The sequence below is a fragment of the Oncorhynchus mykiss genome, chromosome 5, assembly GCF_057628025.1.
Source record: "Oncorhynchus mykiss isolate SJ-2025 chromosome 5, ASM5762802v1, whole genome shotgun sequence".
Classification (NCBI taxonomy): Eukaryota; Metazoa; Chordata; class Actinopteri; order Salmoniformes; family Salmonidae; genus Oncorhynchus; species Oncorhynchus mykiss.
The window spans coordinates 97,807,813-97,827,229 of NC_143026.1; the positions used below are offsets into that span (position 1 = coordinate 97,807,813).

The 19,417-nt window shown below is 44.4% G+C and overlaps 1 protein-coding gene across 4 annotated transcripts in view; it reads left to right on the forward strand.

Annotated features, from left to right (window-relative positions):
- The window catches only part of chd1l (chromodomain helicase DNA binding protein 1 like), a 44,767-nt gene extending 26,810 nt beyond the window's left edge, over positions 1-17,957 (forward strand). For 2 of the 4 annotated variants that reach the window (XM_090236543.1, XM_090236545.1), the window contains 8 exons: positions 1,216-1,361; positions 1,586-1,776; positions 1,913-2,011; positions 4,057-4,127; positions 6,173-6,287; positions 6,487-6,595; positions 12,376-12,871; positions 16,960-17,957. In XM_090236543.1, coding sequence (XP_090092669.1) covers positions 1,216-1,361; positions 1,586-1,776; positions 1,913-2,011; positions 4,057-4,127; positions 6,173-6,287; positions 6,487-6,595; positions 12,376-12,871; positions 16,960-17,082 — 1,350 coding nt within the window. In that variant the 3' untranslated portion in view covers positions 17,083-17,957. Of the gene's footprint in view, positions 1-1,215; positions 1,362-1,585; positions 1,777-1,912; positions 2,012-4,056; positions 4,128-6,172; positions 6,288-6,486; positions 6,596-12,375; positions 12,872-16,959 lie in introns of those variants that run through there. The other 2 variants (XM_090236544.1, XM_090236546.1) reach the window with 2 other exon arrangements.
- Positions 17,958-19,417: the final 1,460 nt, after the last annotated feature.

A 19,417-nucleotide genomic window follows, 5' to 3' on the forward strand; every position in this document is an offset into this window, starting at 1 on the left:
AGGGTATGTTGTTGGAGCGTAATGTCAGACAGACAGGGTATGTTGTTGGAGTGTAATGTCAGACAGACAGACAGGGTATGTTGTTGGAGTGTAATGTTAGACAGACAGGGTATGTTGTTGGAGTGTAATGTTAGACAGACAGACAGGGTATGTTGTTGGAGTGTAATGTTAGACAGACATTGGATGTTGTTGGAGTGTGATGTCAGACAGACAGACAGGGTATGTTGTTGGAGTGTAATGTCAGACAGACAGACCGACAGACAGACAGACAGACCGAGTATGTTGTTGGAGTGTAATGTTAGACAGACAGGGTATGTTGTTGGAGTGTAATGTTAGACAGACAGGGTATGTTGTTGGAGTGTAATGTTAGACAGACAGACAGGGTATGTTGTTGGAGTGTAATGTTAGACAGACAGACAGACAGGATATGTTGTTGGAGTGTAATGTCAGACAGACAGGGTATGTTGTTGGAGTGTACTGTTAGACAGACAGGGTATGTTGTTGGAGTGTAATGTCAGGCAGACAGGGTATGTTGTTGGAGTGTAATGTTAGACAGACAGGGTATGTTGTTGGAGTGTAATGTCAGACAGACAGGGTATGTTGTTGGAGTGTAATGTCAGACAGACAGACAGGGTATGTTGTTGGAGTGTAATGTTAGACAGACAGGGTATGTTGTTGGAGTGTAATGTCAGACAGACAGGGTATGTTGTTGGAGTGTAATGTCAGACAGACAGGGTATGTTGTTGGAGTGTAATGTTAGACAGACAGACAGGGTATGTTGTTGGAGTGTAATGACAGACAGACAGACAGACAGACAGGGTATGTTGTTGAAATTGGGTAGACTATGCATTTCAATTGTCTGTGATTGGCTAAGCCATGTACTGTATACTGTCTGTCTGTTGGCTGAAGTTATAGTATGTCTTCCAAATGGCACCTTACTCCCTATAAAGTGCACCACTTTAGACCATCCTATGGGCCCAGAGCACAGTATTCCCTATATAGTGCACTACTTTTCAACAGAGTCCTATGGGCCCTGGTCTAAAGTAGTGTACTATATAGGGAATAGGGTTCCATAGGACTCTGGTCTAAAGTAGTGTACTATATAGGGAATAGGGTTCCATAGGACTCTGGTCTAAAGTAGTGCACTATATAGGGAATAGGGTGTAATTTGGGGGACAACTTATGTCTCTTGGCTGATGTTCAGTGGCCCCTCAGGTGTGTCTGTCCGGGCCCATGTTGGCCCCCATGAGGAAGAGGAAGGCCTTGACTGACCTGAAAGAGAGGGAGGAGGCTGCAGCTAAGAGGGCCAGAGTACAGGAGGACAAGAGGAGGAGACTACAGGAGAACAAACACAGGAAGAAGTAAGAACAAAGTCATTTTCACAAGAAACCAAACAGCAGAAAACTGACTGAAACAGGGAAGGACTAAATAACATTTTCAAATAAGAAAACTTGTTTCTGTTACAAAATATTTTGCTATGGTTTGCAACGGTGTGCATTAATGAATATGACCCTGATCGTGGGATAGACACCTGCAACATAGACCCTAGTTCTGGTTCTGGTATAATGAGGCGTCTGTGTTGCAGGATGGCATGGTGGGAGTCCAGTGGGTACAGGTCCCTGTGTTTACCCTCTGTGGAGAGCGAGGAGGAGGAGGAGGCTGATGACCTCAGTGTGACCTCTACAGATTCAGAACACTCTGCTATTAGTTACGTGTTGGGCGATGTCACACACCCCTACGCCAACCAGGAAGATGCCATCATAGTGCACTGTGTTGGTATGGAATCATTCTGATATTAAAACATTCATTTTGGGTATTACATTGCTTACAGCAAAGAAAGAGAGCGCATACAAACATGAAAACATTGTATTGAAAACGTCAATGTCTGTGTTTATGCCCTGGCATCTTGTAGATGACTCTGGCCGGTGGGGTAGAGGTGGTCTCTTCACAGCATTGGAGAACAGGTCAGATGCACCGTGTAAACAATATGAGCTGGCTGGAAAGATGAAAGGTGAGCTCACATCGTCCAGGGTCACAAACTCTTTTTCCTTAAAGAATATTAACGTGGGCCTCCCGGGTGGCGCAGTGGTTAAGGGCTGTGCCACCAGAGGCTCTGGGTTCAACCTTCGTCTCTCCCGAGCCCGTACAGGGGTCGTAGCGATGAGACAAGATAGTAGCTACTAACAATTGGATACCACGAAATTGGGGAGAAAAAGGAGAGTAAAATTCAACAACAACAAAAAATAAAGAAAATAATATTAACGTGAACTGATGCGGCGGGCAAACGCACTGGGAAAGCATTTAAATGGACGAGGCACACGAGAGCCCGTTAGATACATTTGCTCAGAAGAGGTGGTTTTAACTCCATTCTAATATGGACTTTGCTTCTGGAAAACAGTATCAAGTCACGGCTCAGTTGTTGTGTCGAGTGCTGCTTTGGATCTCCCTCGTATACTTCTGTTATCGGGGAAAGGTCCACAATGGAACTAACATTAATGTGGAGAATGATACATTTACATCGGTTGGCCATCAAATATAATTGTCTATGCTTTTGTGGGCTAATGTAGCCCCCATTTGATACAATAAATATGTTGTCGTGAGGACAGTTATTTATCAAATGTGTACGTTTATTTAACTAGGCAAGTCAGTTAAGAACAAATTCTTATTTTAAATGACGGCCTAGGAACAGTGGGTTAACTGCCTTGTTCAGGGGCAGAACGACAGAACCCTAACCCTAATCCTAACCCTAACCTTGTCAGCTCGGGGATTCGATCTTGCAACCTTTCGGTTACTAGTCCAATGCTCTAACCACTAGGCTACCCTGCCGCCCCATTAACGTCGTGACTTGACTTTAACATTAATCTGAGGACTGTTATTTATCTAATTAACTAAATATGTTTAATTGTTAAATTCATCATGTAACAATTAACTCATTAGGATCTGGGGCACCACGAGAGAGGTTCTTTAAAGAGTTACCATCTCCTGAATTAAACTCTATACGGCCTTTACCTTTTCACATCTATAAACAGTCAACTTATTAATCATAACCTTGTATCATATCATTCTGAACAGCCGTAACCTCCTTGCGTCTGCAAAAACCTGAGCCTTACTTATGATTCAGCACAGTCGTGGCCAAAAGTTTTGAGAATGCCATGAATATAGAATGGTACCAACACATCCTCCGAGAGCAACTTCTCCCAACCATTCAGGAACAGTTTGGTGACGAACAATGCCTTTTCCAGCATGATGGAGCACCTTGCCATAGGGCAAAAGTGATAACTAAGTGGCTCGGAGAACAAAACATCGATATTTTGGGTCCATGGCCAGGAAACTCCCCAGACCTTAATCCCAATGAGAACTTGTGGTCAATCCTCAAGAGGCGGGTGGACAAACAAAAACCCATAAATTCTGACAAACTCCAAGCATTGATTATGCAAGAATGGGCGGCCATCAGTGGCCCAGAAGTTAATTGACAGCATGCCAGGGTGGATTGCAGAGGTCTTGAAAAAGAAGGGTCAACACTACAAATATTGACACTCTGCATCAACTTCATGTAATTGTCAATAAAATCCTTTGACACTTATGAAATTATACTTCAGTATCCATAGTAACATCTGACAAAAATATCTAAAGGCACTGAAGCAGCAAACTTTGTGGAAATTAATATTTGTGTCATTCTCAAAACTTTTGGCCACGACGGTACATGCCAATCAGGATTTATCTATAGCTATGTACTGTACATGCCAATCGATAGCAGTCAAACGGGTTAAATCGACATCCATCAATGGAAAATGATATGTTATCTTGCAACATATGCAATCTCCTTTATTAGCTCACAGTAATTCTCATTTTGATGGAAAACCACATTTTGCTTCTTAATTCCCTCAATAACGCTCAGGAAAAATGTTCTCGATGTCTCTGTCTACTGGCTCTACATCAGCCCTGGTTCTAATGTCTAATCTAATGGCCTCCAGTGCCTTTAGACCTAGTTGTAACTGTACTACCTGTGCTGTCCTGCCATCACACACCAGTAAATCAGAGTTCTTTCTGTTTCAGACTTGGAGCTGGGATCAGTGTTGCTGTTTCCTGTTGATGATAAACAGTCCAGACTGGATGGCCAAGACCAGGTAAGTGTAGCAGAGATGACGTAGACCTGTCTGTGTCACCCTCATGAGGAAATTTCATCTAGGTCTAATGGTTGATGTTGAGGTGGGTTCAGATCCCACCTGTTACATAAGCACACACACACCCCCTCTCACGCAGTACGTGTCTGCCCTAACATCTTCTCAGAGTGTTAAAGCTATAGAGCCTTCCCGAAAGTATTCACACCACGTGACTTTTTCCACATTTTGTTGTGTTACAGCTTGCATTTAAAATGGGATAAACTCAGATTTTGTCACTGGCCTAAACACAATACCCCATAATGTAAAAGTGGAATTGTGTTTTTTCACATTTTTACTAATTAATAAAAATGTGTAGCTGAATTGTTTTGAGTCAATAAGTAGTATTCAACCCCTTTGTTATGGCAAGCCTAAACATTTTCAGGAGTAAAAATGTGCTTAACGTAATATGTGTCATGGACTCACTCTGTGTGCAATAATGGGGTTTAACAACATTTTTGAATGACTACCCCATCTCTGTACCCCACAGATACAATTATCTGTAAGGTCCCTCATCTCTGTACCCCACAGATACAATTATCTATAAGGTCCCTCAGTCCAGCAGGGAATTTCAAACACAGATTCAACCACAAAGACCAGGGCGGTTTTACAATGCCTTGCAAAGAAAAGCACCTATTGGTAGATGGTTAAAAAAAAAAGCAGACATTGAATATCCCTTTGATCATGGTGAAGTTATTAGTTACACTTTGGATGGTGTATCAATAAGCCCAGTCACTACAAAGATACAGGCGTCCTTCCTAACTCAGTTGCCGGAGAAGAAGGAAACTGCTCACCATGAGGCCAATGGTGACTTTAAAACAGTTACAGAGTTTAATGGCTGTGACAGGAGAAAACTGAGGAGGGATCAACAACATTGTAGTTACTCCACAATACTAAACTAATTGAGAGTGAAAAGAACGAAGCCTGTACAGAATACAAATATTCCAAAACATGTACCCTGTTTGCAACAAGGGACTAAAGTAATACTGTAAAAATATGGCAACGCAATTCACTTTTTGTCCTGAATACAAAGTGTTATGTTTCGGGCAAATCCAATACAACACATTACTGAGTACCACTCTCCATATTTTCAAGCACAGTGTTATGGGTATGCTTGTTATCATTAAGGGCTAGTGAGTTTTTCAGGATAGAAAATAAATGGAATGGAGCTAAGCACAGGCAAAAAGGAAAACCTGGTTCAGTCTGCTTTCCACCAGACACTGGGAGATGGCTTCACCTTTCATCAGGACAAGAACCTAAAACACCTAGGCCAAATCTACACTGGAATTGCTTACCAAGAAGACGGTGAATATTCATCAGTGGCAGTTACAGTTTTGACTTAAATCTGGTTGAAAATCTATGACAAGACCTGAAGATAACAATGATCAACAACCAATTTGAGATAGAAAATGATAATGTGCAAATGTTGCACAATCCAGGTGTGGAAAGTTCTAGAAACTTACCCAGAAAGACTCACAGCTGTAATCGCTGCCAAAGGTGCTTCTACAAAGTATTGAGTCAGGGGTGTGGATACATCTCTAAATGAGATATTTCTGTATTTAATTTTCAATGATTAGCAAAATAAATCTAAAAACATGTTTTGACTTGGTCATTATGGGGTATTGTGTAGAAAAAAAATCTGTTTAATCAATTTCAATTCAGGCGGTAACACAACAAGATGTGGAATAAGTCAAGGGGTATGAATGCTTTCTGTAGGCGCTGTATGTTCCTGTGTGTGCCCAAAGGTAATCACATTCGTCAGAAAGTCGGGACACTCTGCTCTGACATAATTAAGATACCTGTGTAATTATGATGATGATGTACCTGATTTGTATAATGAGTGATTTGTTCCCTCCCTCCTGTTCTCAGATGACCCTGATGTGATGTGATGTGTTCTGTCCGTCCGTCCGTCCCCAGGTTGTTCTGATGTGTCTGTCCGTCCGTCCCCAGGTTGTTCTGATGTGTCTGTCCGTCCGTCCCCAAGTTGTTCTGATGTGTCTGTCTGTCCTCAGGTGGCCCTGATAGTGGCCCAGCAGAGAGCCAGAGACAACAGCCTGTCAGGGATCCATCTCTCTGCTCTGGAAGAAGGACTCCAGAAAATCTACAGGGTCGCCAAGACTAACAAGGGTCTGTCTCTGTCTATGTCTGTCTATGTCTGTCTATGTCTGTCTGTCTGTCTGTGTGTGTGTCTATGTCTGTCTGTGTGTAGTTGGAGTAAGAGACCATTTACTCTGCTGTACACGTCACTAAAGATGCTGATTTGAGTCACGAAAGATTTCATTTGTCTCCTTATTTCCCTCTCATACACCTCTCTCCTCTCCCCTAGCTAGCGTCCACCTCCCCCGTATCGGCCACTCCACCAGAGGGTTTAACTGGTATGGAACAGAGAGACTCATCAGAAAACATCTGGCCTCCAGAGGGGTACACACCTCCATGTATCCTTTCTTCTCCTTTACTAACCCTAACACACCTCCATGTATCCTTTCTACTCCTTTACTAACCCTAACAACCCCATGTATCCTTGTCCATGTACCCCACTGATAATCTCCCTCGATCTGGGGCTCCACGCAAGATCTCACCCCGTGGGGTCAAAATGACCACAAGAACGGTGTGCAAAAATCCCAGAACCACACGGGGGGACCTAGTGAATGACCTGCAGAGAGCTGGGACCAAAGTAACAAAGCCTACCATCAGTAGCACACTACGCCGCCAGGGACTCAAATCCTGCAGTGCCAGACGTGTCCCCCTGCTTAAGCCAGTACATGTCCAGACCTGTCTGAAGTTAGCTAGAGAGCATTTGGATGATCCAGAAGAAGATTGGGAGAATGTCATATGGTCAGATGAAACCAAAATATAACTTTTTGATAAAAACTCAACTCGTCGTGTTTGGAGGACAAAGAATGCTGAGTTGCATCCAAAGAACACCATACCTACTGTGAAGCATGGGGGTGGAAACATCATGCTTTGGGGCTGTTTTTCTGCAAAGGGACCAGGACGACTGATCCGTGTAAAGGAAAGAATGAATGGGGCCATGTATCGTGAGATTTTGAGTGAAAACCTCCTTCCATCAGCAAGGGCATTGAAGATAAAACGTGGCTGGGTCTTTCAGCATGACAATGATCCCAAACACACCGCCCGGGCAACGAAGGAGTGGCTTCGTAAGCATTTCAAGGTCCTGGAGTGGCCTAGCCAGTCTCCAGATCTCAACCCCATAGAAAATCTTTGAAGGGAGTTTAAAGTCCGTGTTGCCCAGCAACAGCCCCAAACATCACTGCTCTAGAGGAGATCTGCATGGAGGAATGGGCCAAAATACCAGCAACAGTGTGTGAAAACCTTGTGAAGACTTACAGAAAACGTTTGACCTCTGTCATTGCCAACAAAGGGTATATAACGACCTCTGTCATTGCCAACAAAGGGTATATAACAAAGTATTGAGATAAACTTTTGTTATTGACCAAATACTTATTTTCCACCATAATTTGCAAATAAATTCATTAAAAATCCTACAATGTGGGGCCTAGGATTGAGCCATTTGGGAAACTCCCTTGATGACAGGCAGTGGCTGAGACAGCAGATTTTCTGACTTTATACACTGCACTCTTTGAGAGAGGTAGTTTGCAAACCAGGCCAAAGACCCCTTAGAGACACCAATACTACTTAGCCGGCCCACAAGAATGGAATGGTCTACCGTAAAAAAGCTTTGGCCAAGTCAATAAAAATAGCAGCACAACATTGCTTCGAATCAAGGGCAATGGTGACATCATTGAGGACCTTTAAGGTTGCAGTGACACATCCATAGCCTGAGCGGAAACCAGATTGCATACTTTTATGCTCGCTTCGAGGCAAGCAACAAGCATGCACGAGAGCACCAGCTGTTCTGGATGACTGTGTGATAACGCTCTCGGTAGCCGATATGAACAAAACCTTTAAATAGGTCAACATTCACAAAGCCGCTGGGCCTGACGGATTATCAGGACGTGTACTCAGAGCATGCGCGGACCAACTGTCAAGTGTCTTCACTGACATTTTCAACCTCTCCCTGACCGAGTCTATAATACCTACATGTTTCAAGCAGACCACCATAGTCCCTGTGCCCGATGAAGTGAAGGCAACCTGCCTACATGATTCCCGCCCCGTGGCATTCACGTCGGTAGCCATGAAGTGCTTTGAAAGGCTGGTCATGACTCACATCAACAGCATCCTCCCGGACATCCTAGACCCACTCCAATTCGCATACCGCCCCAACAGATCCACAGATGACACAATCTCAATCACACTCCACACCGCCCTTTCTCACCTGGACAAATGGAACACCTATGTGAGAATGCTGTTCATTGAATACAGCTCAGCGTTCAACACCATAGTGCCCACAAATCTCATCACTAAGCTAAGGACTCTAGGACTAAACACCTCCCTCTGCAACTGGATCCTGGACTTCCTGACAGGCCGCCCCCATGTGGTAAGGGTAGGTAACAACACATCTGCCACGCTGATCCTTAACACTGGTGCCCCTCAAGGGTGTGTACTTAGTCCCCTCCTGTATTCACCCACGACTGCGTGGCCAAACATGACTCCAACATCATCATTAAGTTTGCTGACGACACAACAGTGGTAGGCCTGCTCACCGACAATGTTGAGACAGCATATAGGGAGGAGGTCAGAGATCTGGCAGTGTGGTGCCAAGACAACAACCTCTCCCTCAACGTGAGCAAGACAAAGGAGCTGATCGTGGACTACAGGGAAAAGGAGGGCCAAACAGGCCCACATTAACATTGACGGGGTTGTAGTGGAGCGGGTTGAGAGTTTCAAGTTCCTTGGTGTCCACATCACCAACGAACTATCATGGTCCAAACATACCAAGACAGTTGTGAAAAAGGCACGACAAAACCTTTTCCCCCCCAAGAGACTGAAAAGATTTGGCATGGATCCCCAGATCCTCAAAAGGTTCTACAGATCTACATGAACACGAATCTTGGACATGACCATAACAAACTCTCGGTGTACAAAGTTAAGCCACCGTCAAAGGATCAGACCGAGGACACCGTTAGGATATTTGCTATTCGCTGACCGGTTGCATCGCCGCCTGGTATGGCAACTGCTCGGCATCTGAACGTAAGGCGCTACAGCGGGTAGTGCATACGGCCCAGTATCACTGGGACCAAGCTTCCTGCCATCCAGGACCTCTATACCAGGCGGTGTCAGAGGAAAGCCCATAAAATTGTCGAAGACTCAAGTCACCCAAATTATAGACTGTTTTCTCTGCTACTGCATGACAAGCGGTACCGGAGCGCCAAGTCTAGGACCATAAGGCTCCTCAACAGCTTCTACCCCCAAGTGATTAGACTGCTGAACAATTCATAAAAATCAACACCGGACAATTTACATTGACCCCCCCCTCGCCCCCACCTACATGTACAGATTACCTCAACTATCCTGTACCCCCGCACACTGACTCGGTACCGGTGCCCCCTGTATATAGCCTCCACACTGACTCTGTACCGGTGCACCATGTATATAGCCTCCACACCGACTCGGTACCGGTGCCCCCTGTCTATAGCCTCTACATTGACTCTGTAACACCCTGTATATAGCCTCCACATTGACTCTGTACCGGTACCCCCTGTATATAGCCTCCACATCGACTCTGTACCGGTACCCCCTGTATATAGCCTCCACATTGACTCTGTACCGGTAACCCCTGTATATAACCTCCACATTGACTCTGTACCGGTACCCCCTGTATATAGCCTCCACATTGACTCTGTACCGGTACCCCCCTGTATATAGCCTCCACGTTGACTCTGTACCGGTACCCCTGTATATAGCCTCCACATTGACTCTGTACCGGTACCCCCTGTATATAGCCTCCACGTTGACTCTGTACCGGTACCCCTGTATATAGCCTCCACATTGACTCTGTACCGGTACCCCTGTATATAGCCTCTACATTGACTCTGTTCCGGTACCCCCTGTATATACCCTCCACATTGACTCTGTACCGGTACCCCCTGTATATAGCCTCCAGATTGACTCTGTACCGGTACCCCCTGTATATAGCCTCCACATTGACTCTCTACCGGTACCCCCTGTATATAGCCTCCACATTGACTCTGTACCGGTACCCCCTGTATATAGCCTCCACATTGACTCTGTACCGGTACCCCCTGTATATAGCCTCCACATTGACTCTGTACCGATACCCCCTGTATATTGCCTCCACATTGACTCTGTACCGGTACTCCCTGTATATAGCCTCCACATTGACTCTGTACCGGTGCCCCCTGTATATAGCCTCCACATTGACTCTGTACCGTAATACCCTGTATATAGCCTCCACATTGACTCTGTACCAGTACCCCTGTATATAGCCTCCACATTGACTCTGTACCGATACCCCCTGTATATTGCCTCCACATTGACTCTGTACCGGTACTCCCTGTATATAGCCTCCACATTGACTCTGTACCGGTGCCCCCTGTATATAGCCTCCACATTAACTCTGTACCGTAATACCCTGTATATAGCCTCCACATTGACTCTGTACCGGTACTCCCTGTATATAGCCTCCACATTGACTCTGTACCGTAATACCCTGTATATAGCCTCCACATTGACTCTGTACCGGTACACCCTGTATATAGCCTCCACATTGACTCTGTACCGGTGCCCCCTGTATATAGCCTCCACATTGACTCTGTACCGTAATACCCTGTATATAGCCTCCACATTGACTCTGTACCAGTACCCCTGTATATAGCCTCCACATTGACTCTGTACCAGTACCCCCTGTATAAAGCCTCCACATTGACTCTGTACCGGTAACCCCTGTATATAGCCTCCACATTGACTCTGTACCATAACACCCTGTATATAGCCTCCACATTGACTCTGTACCAGTACCCCCTGTATATAGCCTCCACATTGACTCTGTACTGGTACCCCCTGTATATAGCCTCTACATTGACTCTGTACCGGTACCCCCTGTATATAGCCTCCACATTGACTCTGTACCGTAACACCCTGTATATAGCCTCCACATTGACTCTGTACCGGTACCCCCTGTATATAGCCTCCACATTGACTCTGTACCGGTACCCCCTGTATATAGCCTTCACATTGACTCTGTACCGTAACACCCTGTATATAGCCTCCACATTGACTCTGTACCGTAACACCCTGTATATAGCCTCCACATTGACTCTGTACCGGTACCCCCTGTATATAGCCTCCACATTGACTCTGTACCAGTACCCCCCCTGTATATAGCCTCCACATTGACTCTGTACCGGTACCCCCTGTATATAGCCTCCACATTGACTCTGTACCGGTACCCCCTGTATATAGCCTCCACATTGACTCTGTACCGGTACCCCCTGTATATAGCCTCCACATTGACTCTGTACCAGTACCCCCTGTATATAGCCTCCACATTGACTCTGTACCGGTACCCCCTGTATATAGCCTCCACATTGACTCTGTACCAGTACCCCCTGTATATAGCCTCCACATTGACTCTGTACCAGTACCCCCTGTATATAGCCTCCACATTGACTCTGTACCAGTACCCCCTGTATATAGCCTCCACATTGACTCTGTACCAGTACCCCCTGTATATAGCCTCCACATTGACTCTGTACCAGTACCCCCTGTATATAGCCTCCACATTGACTCTGTACCAGTACCCCCTGTATATAGCCTCCACATTGACTCTGTACTGGTACCCCCTGTATATAGCCTCCACATTGACTCTGTACCGGTACCCCCTGTATAAAGCCTCCATATTGACTCTGTACCGGTACCCCCTGTATAAAGCCTCGTTATGTTATTCTTATTGTGTTACTTTTTATTTTAGTCTACTTGGTAAATACTTTCTTCTTCTTGAACTGCACTGTTGGTTAAGGGCTTGTCAGTCAGCATTTCACGTTAAAGTCTACACTTGTTGTATTCAGTGCATGTGGTAAATAAAGCTTGATTTGATACCAGAGAGAATACTATAGACATCAATAAAGCCAGTCAGTTGGTTATTGGCACGTTTTTACAACACCTTTGATAAACTGGGCGCTCTAAAAGAATAGGGTTCCGTTTGGGAAGCAGACAAATGGCCTTTTCTCTGCATTGCATTTGTTGAAGGGATCGAGTGCTAAATGTGTTTGTCTTAACTGTGATGGCTTTGTTTTGTCCAGGATGTTTAGTCCTTAACTGGCCTGTCTGTCAGATACTACTACAGCAGGTCTGTCTCTACCTCTGCTTTAGGTACGTCCACAACACCCTCCACAGCATCAGCCTCAACCTCCAAGGCCTCAGCCTCTAGCTCCAAGACCTCAGCAGCATCCCCCTCCTCATCCTCCGTCTCCCCCTCCCCAACCTCTGTCTCAGTCTCCCCCTCTCCTCCACACTCCCCCCCAGTGCCACAGTATCCTGGCCCTGACTCAGACAGGGAGAGTGAGGAAGGAGAGACAGCCAATCAGAGCTCAGACAGAGGGATTGAGGAAAGAGAGACAGCCAATCAGAGCAGCAGGACCCCCAGCCCCTCTGGACCTGCTCTGCCTGACTTCATGAGAGGAGTTCATGTGTTCTTCTACAACCTGACAGCCTCAGACAGGAAGAGACTGGCCCGCTACCTCATCACATATGAAGGAGATGAGGAGGAGATCATGAGTTCAGAGGTCACACACATTGTAACAGAGCTGGAGAGTCCTGTCCAATCACAGGTGACCTCAACAGTCAGTCTTACATTTACAATTTCAAAGATGGTTATAACATGGTTATAACATGAAAACCATTGATGTACAGTGACACATATATTTCTGATGTTGCTATGGTCTGATGATGCTAGTCTTGTGATGTTGCTATGGTCTGATGATGCTAGTCTTGTGATGTAGCTATGGTCTGGTGATGCTAGTCTTGTGATGTTGCTATAGTCTGATATTGCTATGGTCTGGTGATGCTAGTCTTGTGATGTTGCTATGGTCTGATGATGCTATTGTCTGATGTTGCTATGGTCTGATGATGCTAGTCTTCTGATGTTGCTATAGTCTGATATTGCTATGGTCTGATGATGCTAGTCTTCTGATGTTGCTATGGTCTGATGATGCTAGTCTTGTGATGTTGCTATAGTCTGATGTTGCTATGGTCTGGTGATGCTAGTCTTCTGATGTTGCTATGGTCTGATGATGCTAGTCTTGTGATGTTGCTATGGTCTGATGATGCTAGTCTTGTGATGTTGCTATGGTCTGATGATGCTAGTCTTGTGATGTTGCTATGGTCTGATGATGCTAGTCTTGTGATGTTGCTATAGTCTTATGTTGCTATGGTCTGATGATGCTAGTCTTCTGATGTTGCTATGGTCTGATGATGCTAGTCTTGTGATGTTGCTATGGTCTGATGATGCTAGTCTTGTGATGTTGCTATAGTCTGATGTTGCTATGGTCTGATGATGCTAGTCTTCTGATGTTGCTATGGTCTGATGATGCTAGTCTTGTGATGTTGCTATGGTCTGATGATGCTAGTCTTGTGATGTTGCTATAGTCTGATGATGCTATGGTCTGATGATGCCAGTCTTGTGATGTTGCTATGGTCTGATGATGCTATGGTCTGATGATGCCAGTCTTGTGATGTTGCTATGGTCTGATGATGCTAGTCTTGTGATGTTGCTATAGTCTGATATTGCTATGGTCTGATGATGCTAGTCTTCTGATGTTGCTATGGTCTGATGATGCTAGTCTTGTGATGTTGCTATGGTCTGATGATGCTAGTCTTGTGATGTTGCTATAGTCTGATGTTGCTATGGTCTGATGATGCTAGTCTTCTGATGTTGCTATGGTCTGATGATGCTAGTCTTGTGATGTTGCTATGGTCTGATGATGCTAGTCTTGTGATGTTGCTATAGTCTGATGTTGCTATGGTCTGATGATACTAGTCTTGTGATGTTGCTATGGTCTGATGATGCTAGTCTTCTGATGTTGCTATGGTCTGATGATGCTAGTCTTCTGATGTTGCTATGGTCTGATGATGCTAGTCTTGTGATGTTGCTATGGTCTGGTGATGCTAGTCTTGTGATGTTTCTATGGTCTGATGATGCTATGGTCTGATGATGCTAGTCTTGTGATGTTGCTATGGTCTGATGATGCTAGTCTTGTGATGTTGCTATGGTCTGATGATGCTAGTCTTGTGATGTTGCTATAGTCTGATGTTGCTATGGTCTGATGATGCTAGTCTTGTGATGTCGCTATGGTCTGATGATGCTAGTCTTCTGATGTTGCTATGGTCTGATGATGCTAGTCTTCTGATGTTGCTATGGTCTGATGATGCTAGTCTTGTGATGTTGCTATGGTCTGGTGAAGCTAGTCTTGTGATGTTTCTATGGTCTGATGTTGCTATGGTCTGATGATGCTATGGTCTGATGATGCTAGTCTTGTGATGTTGCTATGGTCTGATGATGCTAGTCTTGTGATGTTGCTATAGTCTGATATTGCTATGGTCTGATGAAGCTAGTCTTCTGATGTTGCTATGGTCTGATGATGCTAGTCTTGTGATGTTGCTATGGTCTGATGATGCTAGTCTTCTGATATTGCTATGGTCTGATGATGCTAGTCTTGTGATGTTGCTATGGTCTGATGATGCTAGTCTTGTGATGTTGCTATGGTCTGATGATGCTAGTCTTGTGATGTTGCTATAGTCTTATGTTGCTATGGTCTGATGATGCTAGTCTTCTGATGTTGCTATGGTCTGATGATGCTAGTCTTGTGATGTTGCTATGGTCTGATGATGCTAGTCTTGTGATGTTGCTATAGTCTGATGTTGCTATGGTCTGATGATGCTAGTCTTCTGATGTTGCTATGGTCTGATGATGCTAGTCTTGTGATGTTGCTATGGTCTGATGATGCTAGTCTTGTGATGTTGCTATAGTCTGATGTTGCTATGGTCTGATGATGCTAGTCTTGTGATGTTGCTATGGTCTGATGATGCTAGTCTTCTGATGTTGCTATGGTCTGATGATGCTAGTCTTCTGATGTTGCTATGGTCTGATGATGCTAGTCTTGTGATGTTGCTATGGTCTGATGATGCTAGTCTTCTGATGTTGCTATGGTCTGATGATGCTAGTCTTGTGATGTTGCTATGGTCTGATGATGCTAGTCTTGTGATGTTGCTATAGTCTGATGTTGCTATGGTCTGATGATGCTAGTCTTGTGATGTTGCTATGGTCTGATGTTGCTATGGTCTGATGATGCTATGGTCTGATGATGCTAGTCTTGTGATGTTGCTATGGTCTGATGATGCTAGTCTTGTGATGTTGCTATAGTCTGATGTTGCTATGGTCTGATGATGCTAGTCTTCTGATGTTGCTATGGTCTGATGATGCTAGTCTTGTGATGTTGCTATGGTCTGATGATTCTAGTCTTGTTATGTTGCTATAGTCTGATGTTGCTATGGTCTGATGATGCTAGTCTTCTGATATTGCTATGGTCTGATGATGCTAGTCTTTTCCAATGTTGCTATGGTCTGATGATGCTAGTCTTGTGATGTTGCTATGGTCTGATGATGCTAGTCTTGTGATGTTGCTATAGTCTGATGTTGCTATGGTCTGATGATGCTAGTCTTCTGATGTTGCTATGGTCTGATGATGCTAGTCTTGTGATGTTGCTATGGTCTGATGATGCTAGTCTTGTGATGTTGCTATAGTCTGATGTTGCTATGGTCTGATGATGCTAGTCTTGTGATGTTGCTATGGTCTGATGATGCTAGTCTTCTGATGTTGCTATGGTCTGATGATGCTAGTCTTCTGATGTTGCTATGGTCTGATGATGCTAGTCTTGTGATGTTGCTATGGTCTGATGATGCTAGTCTTCTGATGTTGCTATGGTCTGATGATGCTAGTCTTGTGATGTTGCTATGGTCTGATGATGCTAGTCTTGTGATGTTGCTATAGTCTGATGTTGCTATGGTCTGATGATGCTAGTCTTGTGATGTTGCTATGGTCTGATGATGCTAGTCTTCTGATGTTGCTATGGTCTGATGATGCTAGTCTTGTGATGTTGCTATGGTCTGGTGATGCTAGTCTTGTTATGTTTCTATGGTCTGATGTTGCTATGGTCTGATGATGCTATGGTCTGATGATGCTAGTCTTGTGATGTTGCTATGGTCTGATGATGCTAGTCTTGTGATGTTGCTATGGTCTGATGATGCTAGTCTTGTGATGTTGCTATAGTCTGATGTTGCTATGGTCTGATGATGCTAGTCTTCTGATGTTGCTATGGTCTGATGATGCTAGTCTTGTGATGTTGCTATGGTCTGATGATGCTAGTCTTGTGATGTTGCTATAGTCTGATGTTGCTATGGTCTGATGATGCTAGTCTTCTGATGTTTCTATGGTCTGATGATGCTAGTCTTCTGATGTTTCTATGGTCTGATGATGCTAGTCTTGTGATGTTGCTATGGTCTGATGATGCTAGTCTTCTGATGTTGCTATGGTCTGATGATGCTAGTCTTCTGATGTTGCTATGGTCTGATGATGCTAGTCTTGTGATGTTGCTATGGTCTGGTGATGCTAGTCTTGTGATGTTTCTATGGTCTGATGTTGCTATGGTCTGATGATGCTATGGTCTGATGATGCTAGTCTTGTGATGTTGCTATGGTCTGATGATGCTAGTCTTGTGATGTTGCTATAGTCTGATATTGTTATGGTCTGATGTTGCTAGTCTTGTAATGTTGCTATGGTCTGATGATGCTAGTCTCCTGATGTTGCTATGGTCTGATGATGCTAGTCTTCTGATGTTGCTATGATTTTCTGTGTCACCAGGAGCTCCAGGAGCTGATTGGTCAGCACCCTCATGCACTTCCTGTTCAGAAGACCTGGCTGGAGGCCTGCTTCTCTAGACAGAGACAAGTCAACACCACCAAGTTCCTGCACTGCTTTAAATGATGTATCTCTTCAGTACTATAACACGCGGGTGACGTGAGCCTGCAGGAGCCACGGATCAATTCCTTTTGCAGCACTCCCTTTCTCCTGCTACTTTACTACTTTAATACTTAACATACTCAACTGATTACACTGAAGTAGAGAACATTCCTTCACTCTGCTTTTTATTTGTATACATGTTAATCAATGATTTTAATTTGAAATGTATTTTGGTAGTTGCAGGCAGCCTAGTAGTTACAACGTTGGGTCAGTAACTGAAAGGTTGCTGGATCGTATCCCCGAGCTGACAAGGTAAACATCTGTCATTCTGCCCCTTAGCAAGGCAGTTAACCCACTGTTCCCCGAGCGCCGAAGACATGGGTGTCGATTAAGGAAGCCTCCCCCCGCACCTCTCTGATTCAGAGGGGTTGGGTTAAATGTGGAAGACACATTTCAGTTGAACAACTGACTAGGTTTCTCCCTTTCCTTATCATTAGGTGTTCTCTATATCAGTGGTTCCCAACTAAATGTTGCTCTGCCCGAAGTGTCCCTGAGGTACCCCCATGGCTGGGAACCAATGCTGTATATCTGACCAGGTACCACTCTAAAGTGATATGTTATGGAACAGAGAGGTGGGGCTTATAGAAAAGGGGCGTGGCATGATGCTCCAGCTGTAGAGGTCAATGAGGTATAAAAGAACTGGGAACTGCTTCCAAGATGGACATCTGTTGTTTTTAATGTAATCTGCTTGACAGAGCCGGTAACGCCTGATCACTAGCGCTGTGTGCACTGGCGCTAGCAGCAATGACGTCACCCAGAAGCATTGCAGGCATTGAATGATTATTAAATGTTCAGCTGTCAGTGATGGGAAACAATTATTAGACATTTTTTAAATTGGACTTCTATGGGGATTGTCCTGTTGTGCTCTGCTCGGCTTGGTAGCAACACTTCATGGCAGCAGCAAAAACGCAATGTAACCAACAGGCACAACCACAGCAGTCCTTGGGATGTCCACAACCTAACTCTTTTACATTTCAGATTACTGGGGTAATGTTATTTGGGACAGCCCAAGGATCCCAGATAGCATAGAAAGGTCCGCTGTGGTTGTGCCTGTTGGTCACATTGTGTATATATGTGTAATGTATTGTTGTTTGTACCCTGTTGTGCTGCTGCCATACTATGTTGTTGAAGTTTACATCCACCTTAGCCAAATACATGCACCAAAGTACATTCATCTCTAGGAGACAGAACGCGTCTCCTTCCTGAGCGGACTCATGGTGTTTATACTTGCGTACTGTTTGTGCAGATGAACATGGTACCTTCAGGCGTTTGGAAATTACTCCCAAGGATGAACCAGACTTGTGGAGGTCAAAAAATATAATTCTGACATCTTGGCCGATTTCTTTAGATTTTCCCATTATGTCAAGCAAAGAGGCACGGAGATTGAAGGTAGGCCTTGAAATACATCCATTGATGGGCACAAATCAAGTCCATTTCTGCTTGATACAGTGCCTTGCGAAAGTATTCGGTCCCCTTGAACTTTGCGACCTTTTGCCACATTTCAGGCTTCAAACATAAAGATATAAAACTATTTTTTTGTGAAGAATCAACAACAAGTGGGACACAATCATGAAGTGGAACGACATTTATTGGATATTTCAAACTTTTTTAACAAATCAAAAACTGAAAAATTGGGCGTGCAAAATTATTCAGCCCCTTTACTTTCAGTGCAGCAAACTCTCTCCAGAAGTTCAGTGAGGATCTCTGAATGATCCAATGTTGACCTAAATGACTAATGATGATAAATACAATCCACCTGTGTGTAATCAAGTCTCCGTATAAATGCACCTGCACTGTGATAGTCTCAGAGGTCCGTTAAAAGCGCAGAGAGCATCATGAAGAACAAGGAACACACCAGGCAGGTCCGAGATACTGTTGTGAAGAAGTTTAAAGCCGGATTTGGATACAAAAAGATTTCCCAAGCTTTAAACATCCCAAGGAGCACTGTGCAAGCGATAATATTGAAATGTAAGGAGTATCAGACCACTGCAAATCTACCAAGACCTGGCCGTCCCTCTAAACGTTCAGCTCATACAAGAAGACTGATCAGAGATGCAGCCAAGAGGCCCATTATCACTCTGGATGAACTGCAGAGATCTACAGCTGAGGTGGGAGACTCTGTCCATAGGACAACAATCAGTCGTATATTGCACAAATCTGGCCTTTATGGAAGAGTGGCAAGAAGAAAGCCATTTCTTAAAGATATCCATAAAAGGTGTTGTTTAAAGTTTGCCAAAAGCCACCTGGGAGACACACCAAACATGTGGAGGAAGGTGCTCTGGTCAGATGAAACCAAAAT